The sequence below is a fragment of the Rhinopithecus roxellana genome, chromosome 20, assembly GCF_007565055.1.
Source record: "Rhinopithecus roxellana isolate Shanxi Qingling chromosome 20, ASM756505v1, whole genome shotgun sequence".
In the NCBI taxonomy this organism is placed as follows: domain Eukaryota; kingdom Metazoa; phylum Chordata; class Mammalia; order Primates; family Cercopithecidae; genus Rhinopithecus; species Rhinopithecus roxellana.
The window spans coordinates 31,737,705-31,750,982 of record NC_044568.1 but is presented as its reverse complement, the minus strand read 5'-3'; the positions used below and the strand labels follow the sequence as shown (position 1 = coordinate 31,750,982).

Below are 13,278 nucleotides of genomic sequence, written 5' to 3'. Positions count from 1 at the left end.
AGCAGGACTCTCCTTTCATATACATGCGTTCCTTATCAAGCACTGAATATGGAGGTTATTTCTCAGCCACAGAGACCTGTCATGCTATCTGCACAGCAGGCATTGGGAAGTGCTCTTGACCACAGTTCCTCAGCTGGTGTCCCAAGAATGGGTTAGTTATTGTGAAAGGAGAAGACAGCAGTGTCCTCAGTATCACTTGGGTGTTAACATATTCAACATGGCACACCTGTAAAATTCCTATCTACCTGCCAGCCAGGTGTGATCCTGCACACGGACGGCACTGGAGTGTTTCCTGAACAACCTTAATCTGCACTGGGCCTGAGTTTGTGCTGCCTTTCATGAGTGTGAAGGTGCTGATGGTGCCTGTCTTCATGCCCACAGGGATGTTCAGTCATCCCTGTGACCAAAGTTGGGCTGGAAATGTCTATGGGCAGAGTAGGCTGCAGAGGTATCTGACTATGACTGTGATTTGGCCTCTTGCTTTGTCTGAGCAAAGTCTCTGCAGAACATAAAAATAAAAAGCACTTACTTTCTGGTCAAAACCAGAAGAAATCTTTCATTCTTAAATATTCTTATCACCACACTTACACTGAACTGAAATCAAAGACCAGCATTCTATTTTGCAGGTGTACATCGAACGACTTTTAACTAGTGCTAACATTGATCTTTGTCCTACTAATTGGAAAAAGATTGTCCTCGGAGCCATGCTTCTTGCCTCCAAGGTTTGGAGAAATCATGGTCTATGGAGTGTGGATGACAGCCAGAATCCCAAGGACGTTGCAGTTGAAAACATGTGAGTTTGTCAGATTTTGGCGATCTTTGTAACCATTTTCCATGCCTCATTTTTTCTCCAAGTTAACACTGTAAGAAATATCTTTATAGGTTTGATTGTGCAGGTAAAGGAAATAGGTATAAGACCACAGACTTCTCTCTATCCAGCTTTAGTGTAACAAGTTTGTATTTTCCAGCATTAATGGGTAGGCCTTGATGTGTTATTGTTGTAATAACCTGCTTGATAAACTGAAAAGTAGTTTTCTGGTTGTTTTTTGGCAAACCTCTTACAAGTATACTATCAGAATGATAAGGTAGAGTAAATGTCTTTATAGCTTTTGAGCAGCTGTCTGCCAGTTTCAGTCCCCTTTTAAGGGTAAAACATTTGGCCTTTGAAATAATTGGCCATTGTTAAGGTCATAAGGCCTCTGGGCTATGGGGAAGTTATGGCTTCAGTCACCCGTTGTGTATTTGCTTTTGCTGGTCCTTTCTTCCCCCTTTTATCTGAAGATGTGTTTTTATAGGATCTTTGAGATACAAAGTCAAATAGCCACAGATTCCTGTGCCCTGGCCCCTCCCCACTGAGAGTGTTGCATGTGTTTCAAAATTGGTCTGATGAGTTAGAAGCTCCAGCGTTCACCAACGCAGCGTGAGAAGCATTCTGGGGCATCACCCCATGCCCACCACACTCACAAGGCTCCATAGGGTACTCAGACATCTGCAGCAGCACTCTTTGGGCCTGGAGTTGCCCATGAGCATGTGAGGAGCCTTACAGAGTCATGAGGTTCCTCCCAGATGCACCAACATGACACTGAAACACAGCTTCACCAGGGCTCCCTTCCAATATGACCTCATGACTGCTGTGAAGGGAAGGGCCCTGGAGCTGGCAGGCAGGGTGAGCAGGGAGGCATTTCCAGCAGAGCCTTCCTGGATGCCCACTAGACAGTGAGGACAGTTGTGCAGGCTGCATCTGTGCAAGACAAGGGAGCAGTTTTGTTTACATTGAGCAGCAGCAGCAGATCAAGATCATGCCAGGCATTGGCACGAGTTCGTGTTGTGACTTTTACTTATGACTGCAGATAAGACTGTCATTCACAATCACCTCAGTGTATGTCTACAATTGAAGATATAGTGTCTATTGTAGGTATACCTCAGAGTATATCTACATTCAAAAATGACCACTTTGCAGCTGAGCTCAGCGGCTCATGCCTGTAATCCCAGAACTTTGCGAAGCTGAGGTGAGTGGATCGCTTGAGCTCAGGAGTTGAAGTCCTGCTGGGTAACACAGTGAACTCTGTCTGTACCAAATGTTTTTTAGAAAATTAGCCGGGCATGGTGGCAGGCTCCTGTAGTAGTCCCAGCTACTTGGGAGTCTGAGGTGGGAGAATTGCCTGAGCCCGGGAAGTTGAGGCTGTAGTGAACTGTGATCACATCACTGCACTCCAGCCCTGGGTGAAGGAGCCAGACTTTGTCTCAAAAAGAAAAACAAAAAACCATTTTTGCCACCACTTTGCTAATAGCGTAGACCAAGTAACCATGGTGATATTTCTGGTAACCATTTTAGCAAAGAATGTGACAGCAAATGAATTTGAAACAAACGGAAGTACTTTGGAAGTTCCAAATGCTAAAGTGGCCTTGATCATAGTCATCCTTTTGTAAACTGGTCCCTTGAAGAAAACAAGATTTGTGACTGCCTGAGTTCTCCTTGCCTGCTGCCTAGACAGAGCTGATTTATTAAGACAGGGGAATTGCAATAAATAGTTTAATTTACACTGAGGCAGCTGTATGGGAGTCCAGCATTCTACTATTACTCAAATTAGTCTCCCAGAAACTCAGGGATGTTTTGTTAAAGAATAATTTGGTGGGTAGGGGGTCAGAAAGAGGGGATTGCTGATTTGTCAGATCAGAGATGGAATCAGAGAGAGTTGAAGCTGTCCTCCTGCACGAGTTGGCTCCTGGGTGGGGGCCACAAACCAGATAAGCGAAGTTTATTGATTGAGGTGGTGCCACCTGATCCCAGTGCAGGGTCTGCAAAATATCTCAAGCACTGATCTTAGGTTTAACAATGGTGATGTGATTCCCGGGAGCAATATGGGGAGGTTCAGACTCTTGCAGGCTTCAGCCGCATGACTCCTCAACCATAATTTCCAATCTTGTGGCTAATTTGTTAGTCCTGGAAAGGCAGTCCAGTCCCCAGGCAGGAAGCAGGTTTGTTTTGGGAAAGGGCTGTTACCCTCTTTGTTTCCAAGCTAAACTATAAACTATCTTTCTCCTGAAGTTAGTTTGGCCTCTGGCTAGGAATGAACAAGGACAGCTTGGAGGTTAGAAGCAAGGTGAAGTCACCTAGATCAGCTGGCTTTCACTTTCATTATTTTCTCAGTTACAATTTTTGCGAAGGTGATTTCAAATTTGTAATCACTAACAGTTGAATTGTTCTCAAAACCGACAGCTCAGCTGGCTGGGGCTCTGAGTTCTAGTCACAAGATCAGAGTGCATGCAGGGATCTGTGCAGGTTTCCACAGAAGTGAGCTCCAGGAGCAGTGGGGCAGAGCCCAGCTCCAAGAAGACCAGTTCCAAACAGTGCTGTTGCTGTGTGAACGGAGAAACACCAGGAGCTATGCTCTGAACAGGCTGCTTCTGTTTATGATCTTGGGAAGTTGAAAAGCGTATGTCAAAGGTTTAATAGACATTTGTCTCTGCCCCCTGCTGTTGACTGTTTGCAATGGTCCCATTTTGAGTGTAAATTTAATAGTTACCAGTTGGTATCTATCAGATTTTTCTTAAAATTTTCCAACATCTATGTCTTCCTAGAATATCTTTCCTTTCTAAAGAGTAAGTTAAACTGAGTAGCCACTATTCAGAAAATTTGCTGTGTCTGTAAAGGTTATGCTCTTCAATCATCTGGCCATTATAAAAAACCACAGAGCCCCGAAGATGCATATTCTATGTACCGAATGCTTTTCTTCAGTGAGTAAACCTCTATTAAGAGACATGTTAATTCTGTGAAGTACTGTATTTCTACACAGTTACAATGTACTAGTGGAGAAAATAAAAAGGGATTATGAAGTGCTATTAATTCCTGTAGTAAGTCAGGTCCTGATCAGCTGTCTATTCAAATATTATTTAATTTACATTTCTATAGACTTATGGACATGTGAACAGGAAATTAATTTTGGAAGTAGGTTCAGCTGGGTTTTAAGTTCAGCAAATGAGATCACCACATCTTGGCTCATGGTCTAACTGTCCCCCTTGCAGGAGAACATCAAGCATTTGTTGACTTAGCCTGTGGGTAAAATATCAAAGCTTTCAAACCAAGAAACCAAATGTATTGTTCAGATACTGATCATTTTTAAACAATTAACTCATCACGCGGGTTACTCTGAAAGCAGCCAGATTTACTCTGTATACCTATTAATTTAGCCTTGGTGAGGATGGCTGGATGACCATATGGCAGAGGACGGCTCCCGGCCCTTTCCTCTCCCACTGCATTCAACTCCCCACATCCCATTCTGTCCAGGGGTGACAGATGCTGAGCACTTCAGGGTTGCATTCCCAACTCAGGAGCAACACTGCGTGTATAAGGCCAGGGCCCTACTAGAAATCATAAAATGGGTTTAGTCTAGCCAAAATGTCTCTCCTTGATTTTTCTGCCTTTCAAACTTTGAAGATTAAAGATTATCCTTGCCCCGTCATAGTGGCAGTTTCACCTCTTCATAGTACTAAGGTGAGCAGAATCTTGCATTATGCCCCCTTGACATAGCCTTGTGAGCTGCAGCAGAGGGAAGGGGATTCTTGTTGCCATGGAATGTAGCTTGCTTATGTATTTATTTGGGATGAATCCTTCTTGTAGCCTTAGACATTTTCCTCCTCTGAGATAATAGGCTGGTTCTCCATGGGTCCATTTGTGGCCATGGTGATGCACCCAGTCCTCTTGTTGGTGCTTCTCTTCAGGAAGCCACTTCCTGTTGTCATCCTGGTAAAAATGCCTGGAGATCCTTCAGAGCTAATAAATGGCACCTGTCATTCCTCTCATGGGATTGCTATTGCGGGGCTTGTGAGTGAGCATGGAGTTTGAGTTGTGCAGCTGCCCAAAGGGAACTCTGAAGTATGAGCCCTGAGTCAGCAGCATGAATGCAGAAGAGGCTTCCACCTTTCCCTCATCCCAAACTTGGGGTGCTAGGAGGTAGAAGAGACCCCAAGCAGCTGTATCTTGGCTTGAACATTAGTGTGGGAACCCAACCAGGCAGCCTTTATTTGTTTCAAAACAGAATTTAGAGTATCCTGGTAGTTCAGGATATTTTTAAAGATAATCCACTTGACTAGAACTGTCCTATGTTGGTTTAATTGTGTTTCTTCTACCCCAGGAGCAAGATGGAGAAGTGTTTTTTGGAGCTACTTGAGTTTAACATTCATGTGTCTGCCAGTGTTTATGTAAAATATTACTTTGACCTGCGTGCCTTGGCAAATGACCATGACGTGTATTTTCTATTTCATTTTCTTCACAAAGATAAAGCCCAGAGACTGAAGGTAAGGATTTGAAGTCACTTAGTGGAGTTTACCGTCGGCCACAGAAGCCAGCATCTGTGACAAAATCGTATTAAGTAGCGATTACGAAAATGAAAGCCTTAAAATTAACAGACCAAAAAACTTATTTCTTTGGCAACATGTTTCTTTTCTTTTATGGTTTATACAAGGATCCATATTCTTTTATTTATTTATTTATTTATTTATTTATTTATTTATTTAATTTATTTATTGAGACAGAGTTTCACTCTTGTTGCCCAAGCTGGAGTGCAATGGTGTGATCTCAGCTCACTGCAGCCTCTGCCTCCCGGGTTCAAGCGATTCTCCTGCCTCAGCCTGCTGAGTAGCTGGTATTACAGGCATGTGCCACCACCAGCTCGTTTTGTGTTTTTAGTAGAGACAGGGTTTCCCCATGTTGGCCAGGCTGGTCTCTAACTCCCGACCTCAGGTGATCCACCCGCATCTGTCTCCCAATGTGCTGGAATTACAGACATGAGCCACCATGCCCTGTCAAGGATCCATATTCTTAAGAATTTATTGATATCCTTTCTGCTGTGACCATATTGTTAATTAAAATTAGTCTGTTCTTAATGAGTTTTATTTTTAACCTCTATGCATTCACATAACAATATGTGAATAAATGCAATTGTATTCCTAATTATGTCTACATACACAGTACACTTATCGCTCTTGACTGTCTTTTACTTATGCAGTTTGCAAATTCATGTTATCTATCATCTACTGTATATAGCACAGTGCAGTCCCATGAGTTTATTAGACAAAGCAGAAGTGGCTGAGAGACTTGTACTTAGACTGTATAAGGTGCCAGTGTTTCAAATACTGGGTCAGAAGGACATGGGTTTTTAATGAAAATGGTAACTTTCATGGGGCAACGTGTGATTTATGGCTTATGACCCTTGGTGAGTATACAGGAAAATTACCACTGAAACTGACACATTTAAAATTGCCACTGTCTCTGGTATCTTGGTGGTAATTTAGAATAACACATTTTTCTACCACAATGTACAAGTAAAGTAGCACTTTTTGGTGTTCCACTCATGAGACTTTTTGGATGTTCCAAGACAGCCCAGAGCACACCTGCCTCATTAAAATGTGCTTTGAGTATTTGGTAACTAATCAGGATTGGGTAGAATTTCAATTGCTGAGTAAATTGATTTTAGGCACAAGTGCATGTTTATTATGTCGAAGGGACAGGTGCACAGGTAACAGTTGATATTGTTGTTAGGTGCTTGTCACAATACTCTTGAAATCTTTGGGAGTCCTATTTTATTTTTATGTGACAGTGTCATCAAGCAATGAGCCCAATTTTAAAGTAACTTAATACAATAAATTCCTCTTGGCTCTGGCAATCTATTCATAGCCCTTAAAGCAGATCACCTTAGTGAATGGTCAGGGAGTAGCATCCTCAGAACCTGGCAGTGTAAATTTCAGCCAAAGTAGCTGCAAAGGAACCATCTAAAGAAATCTGTATGTGTGGCTTCTCATCAGCAATGCCTTTTAAAAAATGTCGGAACCCTTTTTAAAATTGTACCTGTTTTCTCTTTGAATGACTTTCCTAGGCTATGTCACGGCCGTGTGAATACAAAGACTTCATCAAGATGCCGCTGCTGTGAAAAGGGCTATCAGCATGAATTTCATTGGTATTCGGTGCTCTAATGCCATCTTATCTTAAAGAGAGAAATTAGCCTTATAAGATCCTGAACTTATCAACTATAAAGACAAGAAAATACTTGTCCTGCTGGAACAAAAATTAGGATTTTCTTTTTTCCTTTTCCTTTTTGTTGTTATTGTTAGTGTTTAGGATTTTCACCAAGAGGAAACATCTCCCAGTTACCACACTGTGGATGGGTCATGGTGGTGTGAACAGTGGGTGCCAGGTGCTTCCTGCCCTTCCTCTTCCACTGGTTCCAGATGGCATTCCTAGGGCACCACCTTCCTGAACAACTCTTGGGGAGGAAGAGTGTCACATGGACACAGCACATCCGAGCTCAGAGCCTACAGTCGCCCACAGTCTTAAGCAGGTGCCAGTGGTGTCCACAGTCTCCCACAGTATCAAGCAGGTGCCAGTGGTCTGAGCTGAGCTGGAGCTCGAAAAACTTTAGAATTGGCTCCAGATTTGTGAGAGTACCTGGGTTTGGTTCTCTGTCCACTGTGGCACTGAATACATGATGGCCCAAAAGTCAACAATGGTGGGACGAGAGAGTGGCATCGGGGCAAGGCTGTCATTACTGCAAGCACCAGGGTAGCTCAGGCCTGCTCATCTGGTCTTTGGAGGGAATCTGTGTGTGTGAAATGAGGCCCCCATGTCATGGTTATAAAGGAAGAGATGAAATCAGCTCATCTTCCCCCAGACTGATAATGGTCACACCACCTAGGGAAGCAGCAGAAGACCAGGCCTTGGGATTGTTAGGGGAGCTACAGAAGTGAAAACTGAATTTACCCAGTTCCAGGAAAACAACAAAGGAGGAACATCTGGGTTCCAAATGTTATCAGAAGGCCATTTTCCCAGCTAATCTTTCCCTGGTGCATTGTATGGTCTCAGCACTTGTCAACAAAACAAAAGCCCCTCAATAATTCTAACACAGGGAAACACCATGACTCACATTTTCCAGTGCACTGCAGTGGTTCAAGAGATTGCTGGTGCTGCCTGCATCTGTCAGTCTGTTCACATATGGAGAGGAGCAGCGGTTCTCATGGGAGTAGCTTCTGCATCCTGAGGAAGCTTGCCCAGACATTGGTTGTAATAACTGGTGGCACCCACTGACATGCAGTCCACAATGGGAATCCTGTGGTGCACAGGACTGCCCCCCTTTTCAATCAAGAAAGAATTTTCTGGCTTCCAAAATAGAAAGTGCTGAGGATCAAGTGCCTCAGAGACTACAAGGGAAACACTTTCTGGGGCTAATTTTTTTTCTTACGAGAACACCAGATCCCCACCAATGTTAGATGTTAGATCAAGTTTTAGCGCAAGGGTAGATGTTGGGGGCAGAAATCTAAGATGCCCCATGATCCCTGCTGTCTTTTGTTACACCCTGAATCCTCCATCGTTCCTTAGGTACTGCCAGCCCTGTGCTTTGTTCTAGACATTTGAATATGGCAAAGTGAGGGAGTGGCTCTCTGGGAGTTACCTTTCCTTTCCTTTTATCGGGAACAATAGGAATCCCTATTTTCTTTCTTGCGTTTACTTTCACAGTGCAGTGGTTTGGAATATTCCACTATTAATTTGCGACTTCCTCTTCCAACCATAATCTATGGCCCTTTATATGTAATTTAATATTTTCTTGTATTAACATTTTGTGTTTAAAGATGAAATATTAGACTAAACTTGTGAAAACACTTCATGCAAAGCCTTCAGTAGTTGTAGAGTCTACTCTTTGGCGAATACACAAATTGATCTGTTAGAAATTGTATTAGATGTGATAATGATATTTTCTTTCTTATCTTCACCTGTTAGATATACTTACTTTAATTCTTCCAAAATTAATCATATGATTTAAAATACTACTAGGATATTTGGAGTTGATAGTTGAAAATAAATGGCAAAATAAGAATTGCTGAAACCTAGTGATAATGTATTTAGGATGGGTTTATTATCTACTATCCCTATCATTAAATGTTTAAATTTCCATGCAACCCTATACATAAGAACTTGAAATTTTCTATAAAACCCTTCTTGCTCTGCGCTTGAGCTCCAATGCATAACAAATAAAAGGAAAATGGATTCTCCTGCGGGAAGTTTGGCTGGACTCTCCCTTTCTTTTCCCTGCAATGCAGGGAGAGCATTTTGAGGTCACCATGGGGTGAGGTGGCCATGAGTGGGGGGTCCTGGAGATGGCGGCCTGGAGGAGTGCGTGTGTGGACATGGGTTTGGTGGCCACGATTCTCCCTTGGGTCTTTCTGGTTGTGGTGGTGGCGGTGAGGATGGTGTCTGAGGATCTTCTCCAGGGGAGTTCTCCGCTTGTGCGGTCTCCCTGTGGAGAAGGCCCGAGGATGTCTGGGGAGGGATTCATAGGGTTGCCCCTGTGTGACATAGGCTCCCTGTACGGGGTCTCTGGGAAAGCATCTTTGTAGGGCTGGTTGGGGGAAGCCATGGCCTGAGTGGAGGGTGGGGCCTGGTCTCCCCTGTAGGGTGGGCGGGATGTCTGAGGGAGTGCTGGAGGGTCATCCTGTGTGTTGGGGTCGCTATGCGGGGTCTCAGTACAGCCCTCGACCTGGGGAAGTCATTGTGGAGACTCCGAGGTGGTTGAGGCCCGGAAGGGGGCATCCTGGGCGGTCTCCGCGATGTGTCAGCGTCGCTGATGCCAGGAGACAGGTATGGGAGGAATCTTTGGAGGGGAATAATTGTGGAGTCCCCACGTTCTGGGCTGGGAAAACTCGAGGGTGCTCTAAGGCCGGAGGCCAATGCAGGGTGCCCAGAAATACCCTAATGGGGCTCGCGGGGGAATAACAGGTACCCCGAAGGATAAAGGGTGGAAGGAAGGGGCCTCAGCAGGTCAGGTCTTGCAGGGCCCTTCTGTAGGGCTTCTGGGAGACAGATGCTTGGAGCTCCTGAGGTCGCCCCTATCCGGGGCGGAGTATTCTCCCGGCGCCAGACCTTCCTCGGTCCCTGAGGAAGGAAATGAAACCGGCTTCGCCCGCTCCAGGCTCCTGCCTGCCTCACCTGGCGCTTGGCAAACGCAGTTCGGGGGAGTCTCGGGACTCCTGGGCGGGGAAGCTCCTCGAGCCTTGGGGATAGCGGGGCCACCCCTTTAGGGCCTGCAGCAGGAAGGGAGGGAGCTAGTGGCACACCTCTACATCCTTTTATTTCGGAATTGGAATTGGGTTTTCTTGGCGCACGGTGCAGAGCGGAGGGATGGGATGGGCGTCCCCTGCTCCTTTTCTGCCAGGCGCAGTTTCCGTGCAGATCCGAGCGCCTGGGGCGCTTCTGGGACTGTCAGGGGCCTTCTGTGCCCTGCGAGGGCCAAGCCAGCCCCACAGTTCCTGCGCTGGACAAGGAGGGCGCCCGGTGCGGAACACGGACCAGCAGCCCGAGCTCCTGAGGTGGACAATTTTGCTCCAGAATCAGCGGCGCCAGGTAGGGCTACAAACAGAGGGAATGCAGAGGGCTGGCCAAAAAATGAAGAAAGAAAAAAGGCAAATTATTGAATGTGATAGTAATGAAATGTGGGGTTTGGTGTTGGATTTGAGTGTTACATTGGGTTTCGAATGAATGACTACGATGCAGTTTTAGGACTGGCGGTAGACAACTGTAAAACTCCAGGCACCTGCGGAGAGAAGGGTCCTTGATAACCTTTCTGTGAGATGGCTCTTTTGAGCTGTGTTTGATAAGAAATATGCCCAACCCTATGAGTACAGCTTTCACATTGCTAACAATCTGCGAGTCAGAGTGGTCTTCAATAAATGACTATCATTTCCTTTGCTTCTCTGACCTGGTTAAACGAATCACATGGTTCCTGCCCATTAATACCCCTGCATCGGTGACCAAACCTTTGCGTGTTGGCTTGCTGCCTCCCTTTTCTTTATCATGCTTTGAAGTGGACAAGAAATAGACTTCATTTTTACAATCTGTGACTTGGGTTTCTGAAAGTCTAAAACAACCTTAGTGTTGATTTTTAAAAACGCTTTACTGAGGTGTATTTTATATAATATAATCACATATTTTAAGTACAACTCCAAGCTATTTAGTATACTTATACAGCCATGCGAGCTTAATTACCACCTAAGTTTAGAATATGTGTATCTTTTAAGAGGAAAATGCATCCTATTTGCATTCACCTTTGCCATGTCAGATCTAGACAACAATCAATTTTATGTCTCTATAGATGAGCCTATTATCAGAGCTTCTAATAGCCAGGATCATGAATTATGTGGTCTTTTGGGTCTGGTTTCTTTCACTTAGCCTAATGTTTTTGGGTTTCATTTCTGTTGTAGCTTGCATCATTACATCATTCCTCTTGGATGGCAAGTAGCATTCTATTGCATGGACATTACCACGTTATGAGCATTCATATAAGAGTCTTCGTATGATTATAGGAATCTCATTCGTTTTGCATACTAATTTTGGGTTAGAATTTCTGTGTCCTATGATTTCATGTGCAACATTTTGCGGGATAGCCACATTTTTATTTCGTATTGTTTTGTTTTCAAAGTGGCACAATATTTTATATTCCTATTTCCAGCACATGTGAGTTCCATATTCTCCACTTCTTTTCTAACATTTGTCATTGTATCTTTCCTATAGCCTGTCTAGCGGGTGTCAATTAGTATTAATTGTGGTATGATTTGTATTTTTTCAGCAATTCATGAAATAGAGCAAATTGGCAAATTGTGTATCTTCTATGGAAAACGTCTATCCAAATATTTTCTCCATTTTTAGTTGGTCAATGGTTGTTTCATTGTTGACTGATAAGAGTTTTTTTTTTATATTCTACACACTAGCTTCTCTGAGTTTAGTTTTTAAGATTCCATATATAAATGAGATTATATATATATTAAAAATATTCTTTATAAACTCTAAAATACCCAAATCACATATACAATTTAAAATATTTTCTCCCATTAAGCAGCATAGCTTTTCATCCTCTTTTTGATGTTCTAAGAACAAAAGTTTCCAATAAAGTGTAATTCATCATTTTTAAAAAAGTGTGTCTTTGGTGTAATATCTTAGACATATTTATGTAAACCAAGAATACAAATATTAACTGTATGATTTCTCCAAAGAATTTTGCGTTTTACCTCTTACATTTTGATATATTATCCTTTTTGAGTAATTTTGGGCAGCTGCGGTTTGAGTTAGGGGTCCACCTTATCCTATTGCAAAGTGAATATTTAGTTTTCCCAGCAAAATTTTTTGAAATTACATTTATTTTCCTATTACAATTTCTTGGCATCGGTGACACAATCAATTTACCATAAATTAATGTTTATTAGTTGCCCTTCTGTTCTATTCGCCTACATGAATCTATACTCATGTTAGTACCAGACTGTAACACTGCAATAAAGATTGATATTGGTTGTGTGGGCATGGTGGCTCACACTTGTAATCCAAGCATTTTGCCAGGCCGAAGCATGATAATTGCTTGATCCCAGGAGTTTGAGACTAGCCTCGGCAACACACCAAGATGCCATCTCTACAAGAAAAAACGTTAGCAGGATGAGTGGCATGCACTTGTAGTCCCAGCTACTCCTGAGGCTGAGGTGGGAAGATCGCTTGAGCCCAGGAGTTCCAGGATGCAGTGAGCTGTGACTGTGCCACTGAACTCCAGTCAAGGTGACAGAGCAAGACCCTGTCGCTGAAAAACAAAAACAAAAAGATATTGGCAGGGCAAGTCATTAAATTTTGCTATTCTTTTTTAAAAAATTGCATTTATTTTATTTTGGTTGCATATCCACATGCATTTTAGGAAGAGCTTTACAATTTTTATTGACAAAACTAGCAAATTTGCATTGAATCTATAGAACCAGCTTTTAGTATTTTGGTGTTAATAGTAAGTATTGTTATTCTTGAATATTGATGTCACTCAACATATTCAGTTCTTTGAGTACTTTTAGCATTTTAGAATAAGTTTTCACCATAAAGTCATTGCATTTATTTTGTTGCATTTATTTCCGAGTATTTCTTCCTTTCTGATGCTTTTACCAATGGAAATTTTGTCTTCATTTAATGTTTAGAATAACTGATTTTATGTAATAGTACAATTTAACTTTGTAAGTTGATGTTGTATCTGATTGTATCTGATTAACTTATTAATTCATATGGGTTTTCAATTAATTTCTTACACATATTTATACAAAATTATGACACTTGAAATGACCTATTTCTTTTTCAGTCTGGGGAAGGGGTAGGAGAGGGGTTCTGCCTAGGCCTGGCCCTTCTTCTCATCTGGTCATTGTATGAGGCCTAGAACCCTTGGTGGGGGCTATGGAGAGGCACAGGGTCTGCCTGGGTCCCTGGGCCTGGAG

The 13,278-nt window shown here is 43.0% G+C and overlaps 1 protein-coding gene across 1 annotated transcript in view; it reads left to right on the top strand.

The window, feature by feature from the left end:
• Window positions 1–13,278, top strand: part of LOC104674309 (putative cyclin-Y-like protein 3) — a 51,900-nt gene that overhangs the window by 23,574 nt on the left and 15,048 nt on the right. The window contains 3 exon segments of the mRNA XM_030924441.1: window positions 627–793; window positions 5,136–5,354; window positions 9,421–9,445. Of these exon segments, the coding sequence (XP_030780301.1) occupies window positions 627–793; window positions 5,136–5,354; window positions 9,421–9,445 (411 nt within the window).